The 16,704-nt window shown below is 34.4% G+C and overlaps 1 protein-coding gene across 4 annotated transcripts in view; it reads right to left on the bottom strand.

The window, feature by feature from the left end:
• Positions 1–16,704, bottom strand: part of LOC145660497 (cysteine-rich motor neuron 1 protein-like) — a 473,023-nt gene that overhangs the window by 91,060 nt on the left and 365,259 nt on the right. For all 4 annotated transcript variants that reach the window (XM_081725618.1, XM_081725620.1, XM_081725619.1 and 1 more), the window contains exon 2: positions 11,007–11,261. In XM_081725618.1, coding sequence (XP_081581744.1) covers positions 11,007–11,261 — 255 coding nt within the window. The remainder of the gene's footprint in view (positions 1–11,006; positions 11,262–16,704) is intronic.

Genomic DNA, 16,704 nt, shown 5'->3' with positions numbered 1-16,704 from the left:
ACTGATTTGTAGTTAAACAGCTAACACAGTATATTTAAAAAATCAAATTATATATATATATATACCATTATTACTTTAACTATGATTGCGGAGTTTTTGTTCATTAAATGCTTAAGTACAACATTGATAGCTCTATTCTAGATTTATGCTCGCATATTTTTTTAAACTTCATCGTTTACAAATATCGAATAATTTTAAGGAAATAATAACAGTAATAACTAGTTTTAGACTTAACTAATGATCTCTGGCTGGGCGAATGTCTAGCGTGGTCCCGAGTTCAATTTCTGGTAGGAAAGAATAAAAGTTCTTATTTAGAAAAATGTACTACCTAGGTACAGTGTTTCGAATTCCACTGTGATCTGTAGGTCCCTATCCTACACAGCCTCGGTGCTGAAATGGGATGCTAAACTTCAACAAACAGACGAAACATAGGTCTAACTAGCTCCTTGCCATTGCACATGACTGGATGGTTTAATAAATACATACTCGTAGCTATTTCAGTATTACACGTAGTTTGTGCTCAAACGCGTGTGTTTACGTAAACGTATGCTAATCCAGTAAGGTACAGCTTCTCACTGCTGTTGTACTAAATTCAGGGTCTTACGTTCGGTGAGAAATTTTTCTTAGTTATATATTGTAGCTGGTTAAAACCGATCAACGACTGAAGGATGTTCTGTTTTCTCACAATTGTAACCGTTTGTAACAAATTGCATGACAACAGCAGTGTGTAACAGTTAGTTCTGTCTTTTGCGTCGTAATTGGATCAGATTATATCTCGCAAACTTATTAACTCACTCTACTGCTTAAGATTAGTCAATATCTATGCGATGTTTTTACTCTCGAGCGACGAAGAACGAGAAGAAAGTGTGGTTATCGTGAAGAAATCGAATTCAAGATTTCAACAGAGTTATACATTTTATGGCTCATAGATATCGAAAAATTGATTTTTGGTTAATTTTCCATCTGTTCGTTCTGGTGTGCACTTACCTAGAGGCCATACTGTTCAACGTATTCCAACCAAATTTTAAACTTAAGGCTTTTATGTGACTCTGCAGGGTTTTTTTTTTCGAATTTTCTTCCTACACTTAAAAATAAAGATTGTCTACTTAAGGGTAAAAATAAAAAACTGGAATTTTCTCAAAAACGATTCTAACGATTTTGTTTGTATTTCATAAACCAATTGTCCAAAAACAACTTTATCATTCAGTATAGCTCATTTTTCTGAAAGAAGAAAAAATCGAGAAGGGGTATTTTATTTTGGGGGTGACTTTTCTTTCTGGCAATTTTCTCAAAAATGACTCAGGCGATTTTGTTCGTATTTCATAACTAAATATTTCATTTATGACCTGACAATATAAGACCTCATTTATCCTGTAAATATCTACGAGGAGTACTTTATTCTTGGAGGTGAGTTTTTTCCAGACTATTTTCTCAAAAACGATTCAGACGATTTTGTTCATTCTTCATATAGATCTATAAATATTTTAGTAATAACATGATAATATGGCATAACTCGTTTGTCCTGAAAAACTATACGAGGGGTAGCTTGTTCTTGGATGTGATTTTATTTTCGAACGATTTTCTCAAAAATGACGCTGGCGATTTTATTCATATTTCAAAAATAAACTGACAACATAAGTTACTTGACGTGGAAAGGTCTACTAGGGGTACTTATTCTTAGGTATGTTTTTTTTTTTTTTTTGACGATTTTCACAAAACGACATACAATTTTCTTCATATTTCATGAATATCTTGGCAATATTGCATAACTCATTTGATCTTAAAATACGAGGGGTAGTTTATTCTTTTGGGTGAGCTTTTTGGACGATTTTCTCAAAAACGACTGGTCATTTTGTTCATATTTCATAAATAAGTATTTCATTTATAACTACATAATATTGGGTAAATTATTCCTTACAAAAAAAAAAAACACAATACTTCAGACTACTTTCTAAAACACTATTTAGGCGATTTTGGTCATATTTCATAGATAAATAGTTCGTTTTTACTGTTATAATGTTGCATAAATCGCTTCTATGAGAATATTCACCAGAGGTAGCTTATTCTTGGAGTTTTTTATTTTTATTTATTTATTTATTTATTTTTATAATTTTGTAAAATACCACTCATGTGATTTTATTATTATTTTATGAACAAATATTTGATTAATAACCCTAACATACAACATAAGTTATTTCTTATGGAAATATCTTGAAGGGGGTAATTTACTTTCGGAGATGAGTATACTTTCGGTAGAGTTTTCCCAAAATGCCTTATAATTTTCTTCGTTATTTCACAAGAAAATGTTCCATTAATAACAACTGCAGCTTAACATGATTTAGTTCAAAGAATGAGAACGAGAAAGTTTACTGCGGTGGTCCGTACCTTTTACTTTTCTTTATTCCGTTGATATATATGACTATTCTTTTCTTTAGAATGAATGGGAATTTTAATAGTTTGGTAACACTGAGTTTTTTTTCCTCTTCAAATCTATCTAAATGTCCCTTGCTTCCTGAAAGTTAAACTGTATGAAATACAGATCATATTTAAGAGTCCCTACAGTAATTATGTGATATCTTCAAATAGATAAAAGATAATCGAAAAGTGGAAGAAGACCTCCCTAGACGATGTTATTTTGCACGAGTCACCTAGTAGCTTTCCGTTTGCAGTTATTTAGAAACGCGAAAATAAATGTCGATTTTCTAAATGGCTGGAAATCGAAAGCAGATAAACGAGTTGTAATAACGGTATCTCACGCAAAATAATATTGTCTAGGGAGATCTTGTTCCACTTTTCGATTATCTTTTACCTATATGAAGATATCACATAATTACGGTAAAATTAGCGGTATTTTAATTTCGCAGTGATGAGGCCTCTTAATGAAAATACCTGGAGTTGGAAAAACAATTATAAATGTCTGGATAGGCAACGGTCAGATGTAGGGCTGTTTGAATTCATGTATTACAACAAACTTTGTACTGCATAAGGAGCAATAGAACAGTGTCCAGTGAACTAAGCAGAGGGTGATAATGTAAAATAGACAACCTCTTTGATTGCCACAGAAGGTGAATTGTTGGCGTTCGGTTATGTTGTGAGAGCGTGAGGTGTGTCGCGAGGGACAGTGTTCAAGAGGATCATCGCCTACAAAATTCACGACTATGCCAACTATATCAGCGAAGAGGAATAATGGTCGAAAGAAAACCCTCAGTGAGACGGAGGAACTCAAGAATCACGTACAGCCTATGTTGACAATCACAGTCCGCCACGAGTTACGTAACATGGAGATCAGGGTCTAGTTGCACTATGAAATCACTGATAAAGAAACCATAATGCTTTAGCACAACGCCAATGGCATCACAAAAATGTAACATGGATTGCTGATGGCTGGAAACGTGTGATATGATCGTCATGAGTGATGGTTTACTTTATTTCAAACCACGGACCGTATTTATGTGTGGCGGAAGCCCAAACAAGTGTATGATTCACAGTGAAGCCGTGAAACATGGCGGCAGCTCTGTGATGCTGTGGGCCGCAATATTCTAGTTTTCAGTGCTGACGCTTAACAGTAGGAGTTATGCCCGTGATTATGTAACCCCTTTCACGAGATTATGGTCCTGGCAATATCGCTATGTTCCAGGATGATAACGCATCGATTCATACAGTTGGAGCTGTTGCAGTGTACTCTGAGGAACAACGGAATGAAGGTGAATAGGCCTACATCCTTTGTCCGCCCAATTAACGGACCTGAGCACAACTGATCATCTACGTATGATCCGGTTAGGAAGCACGAATCTGGCGTAATTTCCACCTCTGTCCACTATTACGAAATTGTGATGCTTTGCACAGGAAATGGTGTAAACATTCCACTTGCTACCAGTCACGACCTCTATGACTACATTCCACGTCCCATCACAGCTGTTCTTAGGGCGAAAGGTAGTCCAATGCGATAATAATCTAGTAAATTGTAATGTTCTTCAGGTGTTTCTAACAATTTGATAAGCTTCTGCATAGTGTTTCTAACTAGTAAGTCAAATTTTATTTAAGTAAAATTAAATCCTTTTTATAATAATAATAATAATAAACACGTCAATCTGTGTATAACGCTAATTTCTAATAGAACACACACAGCCAAGTGAATAGATGTCGTTACCTGCGTCGCAGGTCTGATGCCAATAGATGTCGCTAGTGTGCATCTTATTTGCAATTGAAGGGAAAGGGGGCAAAACAAAGAATGTTCATGTATGTGTGCTTTAACGGATGCTTTGTCTTATCTGTTGGCGACTCTTGACTACATATGCCGTGCAAGCGTATATGTAGAAATATCCATGTAAAAAGGAGCAAAAGATTTGAATAACTCCTCATTTTGTACGCGGTTTTCAATATTAAAACGCAGTTTTCTCAAAAATGCAGTTTTGTGACATTCTTTCTTTTTTCCTCTTACCCTTCAATTTTAAAAATATTATGACCTGCATTATGCAACTTATGCAACTTAAACTGCATTGTTTCAATTTAATTATTTGAAATTGAGTAATTAGCAGTCTCGGACTGGGGGATATAGGGCCCCGCCAGGAGCTTCACAAAGTATACTAAGTTCCATCTTATTTTTTAAATCTGCTTATTGCAATTACACTCTGTTGCCAGCTTTATTTACGCATGGTAATGGGGCCCAAGGGTGGGGACCTGTTCTGTTTCTTTATGGTGTTGCAAAAACATATCAAACGACTAATAGAGGGCCCCAGCAGGATTTTATGAAACTCAATCTCATTTCGGCATTCATGGGGCTCCAATATACATTTTGACAATATGATTGACATGGGGTCCCATTCTTCATATTGCTGAAATATATTCTTACTAGTTCACAAAGGGCCTCAAACAGAACTTTATAATACCGTCAGTTTCATTCCAATCATTAGACTCCAAGACTACATTTAATGCGGGAGCCACCGAACTCTGCGAACGAAACAAACTACAACGAGTAACTATGTTCCAACACAACACATGTTTTTATCTTATTTTCCATATTCAATATTCATTTTATTATTTATTTATTTATTTATTTATTCAGACAGGGCCCCGTTGGCCAGTCCGAGCCTGGTAATTAGTATAATAAACATGGAAGCTATTTTGGTGTTTATTATTAGGACAAGTAAATAGTTAAGAGCTTCCAATTATGCATGATTTTAAATTATAGTGCCGGAAGTTTGAACACAACCACTAGTTTATTTATAATGTAATTTAATTTTGAGAAAGCAAGGAACATATACTGTAAGTACAAGCAGAAGTCAGTAGAATCACATTATTAAAAGTTTCATCTGATTTCATGCAAAAGAGAAAATACCTCCACATTGTTAATAATAATAATAATAATAATAATAATAATAATAATAATAATAATAATAATAATAATAATAATAATAATAATAATAATAATAATAAGTTATGAACGTAACTGAGATAGGTGTGCAAAACCCTTTAATAACCAGAAAGTACACTCATGTCCAAAATTATTATCGCATATCTATAAATATGTTGTTGTAGTAATATAATTTGATAACGAATTCGCCCGGTATTTCTTATAATGTTAGTATGTGTATAATCGGCAGAGACATGTATGTGGTAAATTTCATGTCAAAGAGCAGTAAATAAGAACAATAAAACGAAAATAATTTTTTTTGTCCATTTAGCAACATTTTGTTTTACTCATTCTAATTTTCGTATTTGCTAGCAGTGTTTCTTCCAGTCATGTTTTCTCGGGGGACATTCCCCCCCCCCCGGAGCTCTGAGAGTACACCCGGAGAAGACCAAAATAATACGTCTATAATATAATAATAAATAGAATAGTACCAGCAGTGCCCCCCGGAATTCTAAGTGTGCCACCCCGGAACATTGTTTCTGAAAGAAACACCCCGTACTAATTCTTTTCCTATGCAATTTACCACAAATATATATTTCCTGATTATACACATAGTATCAGTATTAAAGGTACCCTGCAAAATCATTATCAAATTATATTCTTACAAGAAGACAGTTATAGATATGCGACAATCATTTTGGACATGACTGTACATCATCCAGAAAGAAATTTTGCTATTAAGATCTATTCTGTGGCTAACCAGTCGTCTTATATAATAGTTATTACTCTCCACATTCTGTAAAGTATACCGAAAGTTCTTGTTCACTAGTCAGTTCTCTACACATTAGTTCAAGTAGGTGGTGGGTGGATTTGTATAGTCATTTCACTAAAACTGGACTTCCATGAATATAAACGTGTTTCGCCATAATGACTGGACATATCTGTAAGTCGTTAGCTTTGCAGGGTTGCTACTTTTGTCTAATATTGTCACTGCCCTAATATTGTGCATATTTTATTATATTTTCGAGTTCTGTAAAACAATATGAAGTAAGAATTATTAAAACTTCATGCATTTATGTTCCTCTGTCCCATATAGAACTTACTGGATGAACAGCATATAATCGCGTCTATGATGTTTCTACGAAAATCGGAATAACGGGGGGAAAAATCAAATAGTATTATCACCACAAGAATATTTATCTTCCATATTTTCCATAGAGGATAGTGTAAATGTTGTAAAGAAATTAATGTCTGAGCCCTATTAGATCACAAGCAAACGCAGTATATACGGAAACACAGACATTCACACACACACACACACATACATTATATATATATATATATATATATATATATATATATATATATATATATATATATATATATATATATATATATATATATATATATATATATATATATATATATATAAAAGCTGAAATACATGTTATAACGTACTAGATGAATTTTTCCCACCAGAATACGCTTGCTGTGTTATCGCTTTTTTGGGCTCCGAAAATTTTGCTGACAGGAACAAGTGCATAAATCAAATACTTATCGCTGTTTCCTTTGACTTCATATCCCGTGTTTGTTTAATTCCTTTTTCTTTTCTTTCTTTAATAATATCACAAACGCACACCTTTATATATTTTATTGCTTACTTGCTTGGTTTCTTCATGGGAAACTAACTAAAGTTCTGACAACGTGAGAAAATGCAGACCCGTACTTAAAATACTGAGTGCAACATTTTATGTTGGCCTGCTATTACGCACGTTGCTTTCAAAATACAATTCTGTGCAATTCTTATCTATCGAAATTAAAAGTTCAATTACTAAATATGTATTTGTAAACTTCCTGTGCATCCACGCGTTCATACTGTATGTATGTATTGAGAAACTGAATTGATGCTTATGGGATGTTGTTGGTCATCAACAAGTGAATATATCATATTTTACAGAGTATACTACTGAATCTATATTGAATATTAACACAAACAATTGAAAATTAACAGAAAAAAATGGAATCAAACTATATTGATGATGCGAAGAAAATTGCAAAAGAGAGAGAGATAAAAAAACTACACGCCAATTCCCGTCACAGATTTTAAATGTCACAAAGTACGAGTAATGTCACAAATCTTATATCTTTTGCTGTCATCTGTCTTTTCTCAATGTCTGATGAAGAGGACGTTAGGTCCTTGAAACTGTAACAAAAATCGTATAGTTATTAAATAATTCATTTTGTACTGGTCAGAAAAATGTGTTTTAATATATATATATATATATATATATATATATATATATATATATATATATATATATATATATATATATATATATATATATATAATGTGTGTGTGTGTGTTATAAAGAATACTCGTAAAGTTGTAAAATGAGGTCTTAGCACTGCTGTAGAAGAATGACAAAAAGGTAGCATAACAGATAAATATGACTTAGAAAGGAATGATAAAATAGAACTGTAAATTTTCGTAGATAGAACTCATTAGTAACAGAGAACATTTGGTTCAACCAACACAAGACAAAAAGATATACCTGGAAATCTCCAATAGATAGGTAGAATTATCAAATAGATTAGGTCACACGGGTGCAGGAAAGGTTTCGAAATACTTTAAACAACGCGAAGATTTTTTCTAGGGCGGACATCTTGGATCACAAGCTGATGCTGGTCGAAGTTAATATTCGGTTGAAAAATACAGCTAGGAGGAAAGTAGGATACAAGAAGAGTATAGATAAAAGAAATGACGTTGGGAACTTAAAAGGTGAGAAACAAAAAAAAAAAAAAAGATTCGTTTGGAAATTCAAAGAACAGTATGTAACACAGAAAGACGAAAGATGCACATAGTAAAATGGGCATTGGGAACAACTCAAGCATTGAGTACAAATGAGACCATAGAACATCGAAGTCAGAGCAGTGCAAAAAAAAAAAAAAAAAAAAAAATCATGGGTTACTGAAACAAGATTGAAGAAAATGGAAAAAAGCAGGATATTATCAAAAAATATTACTGAAAACTGAAAGATAAGTTACGAAAAGAAATCGACAAAGTCCTAAGGAGCTTATTATTAAAGTAAATGTGAAGAGATAATTATAAGAATTAGAAAGACAATGGAAATTTGGTCAAATGTATCGGAAAGTTAAATCAATGGAAATATATCAGAAGAAACGAAGGAAAAATATGACAGTAGAAAATGATAACAGTCAAATACTTAATAAGTATCACAGGGAAATTATACACAGAGTGTCTCAAAACAACTCCGACAACGTTTGGAAGTTGATTCCTGACACCAAGATAAGACAAAAAAGTATAGACCAACCTGAGTGCACAAATGCTTCCTTACAGAGTTATAGGCTGCTGAAAACATGAAAAAATGAACTTTAAACGTTTATAGCTCCAAAACTATGGGATCTACCGCAGTCGCGTCAAGACTTCACTTAGGAACTAATATGTACGCTATCCAAAAATACATGTTTTAGAATCCTAAGGTACTCACGCAACAATTTTTATAGAGGCAGTTAGGCTACAGGCATATAATCTGAAGCACTCACAAACTACCTCTATAAAAATTGTTGCGGAAGTACCTCAGGATTCTGAAACTTGGATATTTGGATAAAGCACATACTAAGTTCCTAAGTGAAGTCTTGACCCGAGTACGGTAGGTTCCATAGTTTCGGAGCTATGTACTTTTAGTTTATTTTTTCATGTTTTCGGCAGCCTACAACAACTCCGAAAGGAAGCATTTGTGCACCCAAGTTGGTCCATACTTTTTGACGAATCACCTCCAAAACTTTGTCGGTATTGTTTTGAAACACCTTGTATATAGCAATACGAAGAAACTGCGTAGATTAGACGTTCAGGATGAAAATTCAAGTAGTAAATATGATAAAAGGTTTACGATACTAGGGGACAAATTCAAACATAGGAATATGCAACTGGGGTAGACAATATACCTATAGAGTTAAATAAGAATCTGAGAGAAGTAATAAGGAAGTGTGTCATGTGTGATATAAAATATATGAAACAGAAGAATGATTCCTTTATATATATATATATATATATATATATATATACCTGTATATATATATATATATATATATATATATATATATATATATATATATATATATATATAGAGAGAGAGAGAGAGAGAGAGAGAGAGAAGCGATTGCAATGTATAAGCTACACTAAAAATATGATACCGAAAGTTTGTCTTCGATTCTCTTCGCTACTGGTATTAATTATGGAAAAAATTACGATCTTATATTTCTTCAATAAATGATCCATATGTAGGATTAGGACTACAGGAAACAAAGAAATGTCTTTTATGTTTCTTTTAGGGCTCCCTCATGGCTATATTGTTAGCCTACGTGCCTTCTGCGCAGGAGACCTGGGTTCTGTTCCTAATGTGAATTCAGATGCTTTGGATCCCACATTAAACTGTAATCCAGGTCTTACATAACCTAGATGTTGAAAGGGATCCTAAACTCCAAATCAACCAACAACGTTTCTTTAAAGCTTTCTTGATATATCGTATATCGAAACATGCTATTTACTAGTTGATATAATTATTATTATCGTGGTGTGTTCAATTCTCGAATATGTTTCCATAATGATGTGCTACCATTTTTATTAAAGATACCTACTGAGGCTCATATTTAGGTACTTTAACGCCCCTGGACCCAACAAAAAGTTCTGCCCATCCGTCCTTATTTGTTCGTGTTCCGCCCTTGTCAGTATAGATCTAAACAATACGGCTGTGTTCGCTTACATTGACAAACCAACAATAGGGTAGAGGTCTGCACGGGCCGAAATTTTTAGCCCGGACCCGGCCCGTGAATTTATAATGTGAGGCCCGAGACCGACCCGAGCTCCTGTAAAAATCAAATGAGCCTGAAATAAGCCCGAATTAGAGAAACTTAATAACTGACGCAAAATTGAATTTTTATTTTCAGCAATTAGAGGTTTAATTTTGCAGTTGTGCTTTGAAAGTTCTCCAGAAAGAATGTTCCGATAAATATCGTTGTACAGTGAATTTACAAAGTTAGGCCCGAAAAGGCCCGAGAAATACGATTGTATATTTAAAAATTTACGGCCTGAGCCCGGCCCGGGCCCGAAGTGAGGTATGCTTTCTAGCCCCGAGCCCGTGCAGACCTCTACAATAGGATGGAGTTTACATAGTCAAGTGTACTGCACAGTTTATGGTGACAGCCAAGAAGCAACAGAGAAAACTCGGTCGTTATGTGGTACGTACCAACTACCAACACTGTTTCCAGTATAGATCCGTCCTTAAATCTCACTCTCGTGGACACTCCCCCCCCCCATACTTCAATTTTACTTTTTAAAATATGCCGCCCCTAGGAATTTGCCGCCTGAGCCTAGATATCTAAATTGAATTTAAATATTTGAACTCAATTTAATTCTTGGACTTGTAACACAATTATGAAAGACAGAGAAGAAGGAAGTAATTCTCCTAATATTATTCAACCTCTGCAAATGTTATAAATTTATCAAGGATAGACAGATAGTAATTTCTTGTAAAACATATTTATAACGATATCAATATATTCGAAAACGCATATATAAAAACAAGTTATATTACTTTTCTATTCATATTAAGCTATAAAAGAATGTATTTACCTCGTGGTAAGACACACTCGTACACATCACAACAGTCTCCTGGTTTTCCGGAACCTTTCTGATGAAGAACTTTATGGGAACCATATCGGCACACGGGCTCTACACACCGATCTGGGTTGCACTCACAGTGTCCAGAAACAGAATCACTGCTTTCAAGATTCGATTCATAGTCCGTCACGAGAATCGAATCCGGAGGACACACAGGCTCCAGCAAATTCTCCGAACAGTTAGTTGAACTACAATTTTGATGTAACTCTGCAACAAAGAGAAGCAGAAACGAAATAATTAGTATTAACATAATCGGACAACAAATTGCAGAATGTGAACAAAATAAAACAAAATTTACAATTAGATTTACAACGATAATAATTGTTATTAGCCATCGATAACGACAATCGTGTTATATGAATTGGCTGCAAATGTTGTATTCTGTAACACCATTAAAAAAATACTTACTTCTAGTTGCCAAGAAAATTATTATTGAAAAATAAATGTATGTTACCAAAGAGTAGGTCAAGATGTGAACTCATCCTGTAGGAAGAAGCTTACCAGTGCTGGAGGTTTATCATACTTTATTCTTAGCTTTTTAATTTATCAATGTGTATTATTTAACACACAAAACATAACTAAAGCGCAGGACACAATGGATAGTGTTCGTGAGCTAAGCGAATGAGCTGTAACATTATGTTGTAATGTGTAATTGGATGTAATATCATGGCTAAATGGATAAATTACAGCACGAGCAGGTGAGCAGATGACAGATACATCTTGTTCTCTGCTTTAAGAAGGTAGGCAATGATGAGGGAATAGCGTAGCCCTCTCATTCGGTAATAGTGTTTAAAGCGAACTCAAAGTGGTGTCTTTAAAATGCCATAAACGACGTACCTTAGCACAATTACATTTATTTAGGGTGATACAAGGAATTATTTAATAAAGAATTCATGAAAAGCTTTACATAAGATTAAATTTCTAATGAAATTTTACTTTTTTTTTTGTAGAAAGGTTAACTATAACACATAATATTAGAAAAAAATGTTTAAACATCCAGAATACTATTTACTTCATCTAGGTCTCTTGCAACAAGAAATAATAGTTATATACAATGGAATAATCTCGACTAAGACAATTTTCAAATTTATAACAAGCGTAATTTTTAAGAAGTTCATTTTACCAAAAAAAAATGTTTATATATTTACTCTGTCTGCTCGTGTGTCCGTCCAGGAGCTAAAATCTCAAGAACTGGTTGATGGATCAACATTAATCTTGGCCAGGATGTAGAAGATCTACAGTCAGGAATCGTGTTCGTTGGCAAAGGTGCTCCATCCATCGGAAGTGGTAAAAATCAACCACTACCAATTTTAATATTCATCATTATAAAACGAAAACTGTTAACAGATAACGAGATGAAATTTCCTGAAATCGATTAAGCATCCCAAAAGTATATTCATCTCTATCCTTAACTCTCTACTAAAACAACACGTGACAGAAATCCACTGCATCTTCCAATTTTAATATTGGTCTACATAGAGCAAAAATGAAAAGAGATATTAAGAAGGGTTTTTTTTTTTTTTTTTATCGATTTGCTCTTCTCTCTTATCAATATATTCAAACAGGAAGTGGCACAAATTAACCGCTTCTGGTTTTAGCATTGTTCGCTATAAACCAACAACACAAATTGTCGGGAAACGAATTCGAAGTATATTAACTTTGCTGACACAACATTGTGCAGGTTCCCGTGTAATTCTTCGGTGTCCTTACGTTGCATTCGATCAGCCTGCTGAACTAGAAACGTTGCTTTTTCACTCAACATACGGCGCCTTACCCAAATGAGGAGTCCAAATCCATATTAGCTGTACCCACTCCTCCTCACATGTCAGTAACGACGCCGAGCTCTCTTGTGGATACGCGTTAGCGTACGCGCCTTTGACCCAGGTTCGATTCCCAGTGGGAGATTATGTGGTTCGAATTCCACGTTAACCAGTAGGTCCACTTCTCATAGATACAGCCTCGCTGCTGAAAAGGGACGCTAAACTGAAAAACCAAATCAAAGCAAATCAAAAATCAGTGACGACGCCAGAGCGGGCAGGAGGCAAACGCCCCTCCTGGCAATGACGCATATCCTCCAGCCATGTTGTATCGTAATATAGGTCAAGTAGTATAAAACTATTCTTTTCGGTGTACACAAAAATAGCTTAAACTCCACCAAAATAATAATAATAATAATAATAATAATAATAATAATAATAATAATAATAATAATAATAATAATAACAACAACAACATCTGTCTCTTCACTTCCCCCTAAGAAACTAACGTTGGCGTCGTGACTGCTCCTGCTCCCTCTTTAAAGAAATAAAGAAATATGTTACTATGTGTTTTTTTTTTTTTTTTTTGACCCATTAGAATAAAGATTCTCCAGATAAACAAGTCCAGCATTCGTCTCTAATTGATACATGTGTGGATAACCATATCAGGGCATACAACCTGAAGAAGTAGTTTTAAAGTTGACGATTACTGACAAACGCGTTGATAAATTAACTATCTATACTTCACGCGTTGATTGTTAATATAATTGTACCTTATTCTATTAAGCTATGTAATGCTTCCAACGTAAATGCAACTCTGTTTCAATTCAATCTTCTATCTTAATTATTATGTATATATAATCTGAAGTCACAACAACATAATAGCAGGGTAACGTAAGTATAACGATTCCTGTGCGCTGGTATATCATCAAATTCTGTGTTGTAGCACGCAATCCTGAAACCTTTCATGAAACCTGCAATTGGATTTCATCATATCCATTTACGAAACCCTACGTTGATGTGCTCTGTAGTGGAGTGAGGTCCCGAACTTTAAAAAAGAAATCTTCATGGTAAAAGTTGCATTCAAGCAGGGATTAAATAATTTTCCAGCATTTGGCAGAAGTTTACGGATAAAAAGGACGACTCGAAGAATAATTGGAATCTGTTTCCAAATTATGTTTTCAACCGGAAGCGTGCACAGATCAGACATAGGGCTAAACGCTAAACCATTCGAGAGAGAGTGGGGGAACAGTGAAGAATGTGTTCAAAGTTATTTGTTTTTCATTGAGATTTTTGTAACAACATGCCCAAGCATTAGAGCTGTCCCATTTGCTCTCCTGTCAATATCTATGCTCTCAACATATCTGAGTCACCATGGAAACGAGTATCAAAATTGGGGAGCACGGTGGTTCAGTGGTAGAGCGCTTACCTCTTGTGCGTGGTGTCCCTAGTTCGACCCCCGACCAAGTAAGTTTGTGGTAGACAACATCGTGTATGTGAGATTTCTCGGGTTTAAGCAATTTTAAAAGTTTGACCTTTTTAATTAATTGTGTTTCACGTAGGTCCATATGTTTTTGTGGAGCACAATATTTCACATGCAAGATTTGACGAATCTTTTCTTTCTGAACTTTTTATTCAAAGACTCACAAAATAAAACTTTTTACTTTCCTTTATTCTCTTGTGATTGCTTTTAGCTTTTGCTCGCACACACACTTCATATCTCCATTAATAACAGACCTATTATCTTACTATACCTAAAACAGCTTCCTCGTCACGGTATGGAAAACCCACGCCAAGATAAACAGAGTTCGATTTTTCGATCGGAGCTCATGTGGTTCGGATTCCACGTTAAGCTGTATGTCCACGTCTCATATAGTCTCTGTGCTGAAGAGCGATATTAAAGTTAGATCACCCAACCAATCTTAGCCAGATCTAAAGCCAGTCAGTCACTTGCTTAATTTTCTTCCCTTTTATTTCCATGTTAAATACAGACCAAAATACGCTTGCATTGGGGTAGAACACTTAGACAAGAAGAAGACAATACTTAGTGGCTCTGCTATCAAGGTAGGTTAAACTTACACTTTGTACTGACTGTATGTACGTATGCAAAACGAGGACAAAATAGGATCGATATCAATACAACTATGTATAGAGGTCTGTCTATACATTCTTTCTTTTATCAAAATATGTTAAATTAGTAAATACCAGTTTGCCCTTTTTTTTGTTTTGTTCTGTGTACTAGTACCATTACTACTACAAACGGATCATATTCATAGCAGAAACTGGAGGAGCAGGAACTTACTTGTAGTTTTTTTTTTTTTTTTTTTTTTTTTTTAACAGTTCACATTTAACTCCCTCCACTTGGTTCTTTTGTATACTTGGATCTATACGGAAGGAATGAAGTCCAAAAAATGTAAAACAGTATTTGTAGTTTCAAGTGAGAGGATTGGAGCAAGATACAAAATATTGGTTGTCAGCGATGAAAGCCACCGGTGTATCGTTAGCTACAAAAGGCTTTTTCTTCCCGTGAACTTCTCTGAGAACCTCGTGGGAAATCATCTTTGCGTTTCCTGTTGTCGACCAGCGAATGCAGAGACCTTACGCGCTTTCTTTTTCTTTTCTTTTCTTTCTTTCTTTTTATTATTATTATTGAAGAATGGTGGTGCAAAGAAATTCATAGCACGAGCGCGTTCTTCATTTCTTTTTGGAACAGTAGCATCATTTCAGATTTTGTCAGGAGGAGGGCACGGTGCTCCACCAATATACTGTATTAGCATACAATCAATTTAAAAATACGAACTTCTCAAACTCAGGAAGATAACTGCTCCTTCCCATACTCAAATGATGCCTCTGCTCTGGACAAATAGGATCGAGGGAGTCGGATACACTTAAAAGACCAAATTAAACTAAGATGTAGAAGAAATATATTATATATATATATATATATATATATATATATATATATATATATATATATATATATATATATATATATATATATATTGTGAATATAAAAGACATAAGCAAATGTGATAGCACATGTTTGTATACGAGGACTCTCACTATTTTATTACTTCAACCTTACACTTCGACTCTATCCTTCCATTCAAAAGAAATTAAATTCTCACGAATAGTGCCTTTCAGGGATATTCCGATTGATTTTTTTGTTCAGTGAGTCCCAGTGGCGACATGGTTACCTGAAATCAATTAGAACTTCAAGACGCACTTATCCCCAGTAACATAATAAATGGACGATTCTTCACTACAACAAAACATCTTAACAAGAACGAGTGTTAAGATGGATACTAAATTGCATATGCTAATCTTTTTAAAAAAGAAAAAGAAAAAAGAAAAGAAAAGTTTACTTTAACGGAGTTCACAATCGTTCTTACCACAAGAAACTGAACCAGTAAAATCTCCCTGATTTTTAGTTGGATGACAATTGATTAGAAAAATAGGCCTCATATCATCATCGTTAATTCTGAACCTCCAGATCTAATTTCATATCTCTTTAATATACGAAACATTATGATTGCCTCCAAATTCTACGTCAACAACTAGCATACGGAGAATCGAATCTTAGACCAGTTACACCAAAGTTACGCAAGCTAGAGCTATTTGGTTTGAAAGGAGCGCCCACGAAATATTTGATATTGTATATCCAGCTGGAATTACTGGAAAAGTAATATTTTAATCCTGAAGAATGCATACCACATATCGTCAATCAGAATTACACAGATCCCTTTGCGACATATGTATTGGAAAAGATTCCCATGTGCAGTTTAGTACCCAGTTTTGAAACATCGATAGTTTGAAATAGCTTAGTTCTGTGTTGTTAAGAGGTTTCCTTGTAGTGAACATTTCGCACGCTATTTATGTTACTGGTAACGTTG

Source organism: Thermobia domestica, chromosome 9 (genome assembly GCF_964235325.1).
Source record: "Thermobia domestica chromosome 9, izTheDome1.hap1.1, whole genome shotgun sequence".
NCBI classification, from domain to species: domain Eukaryota; kingdom Metazoa; phylum Arthropoda; class Insecta; order Zygentoma; family Lepismatidae; genus Thermobia; species Thermobia domestica.
Note: the sequence above shows the minus strand (reverse complement) of the source record. Positions and strands in the feature narration are given on the sequence as shown.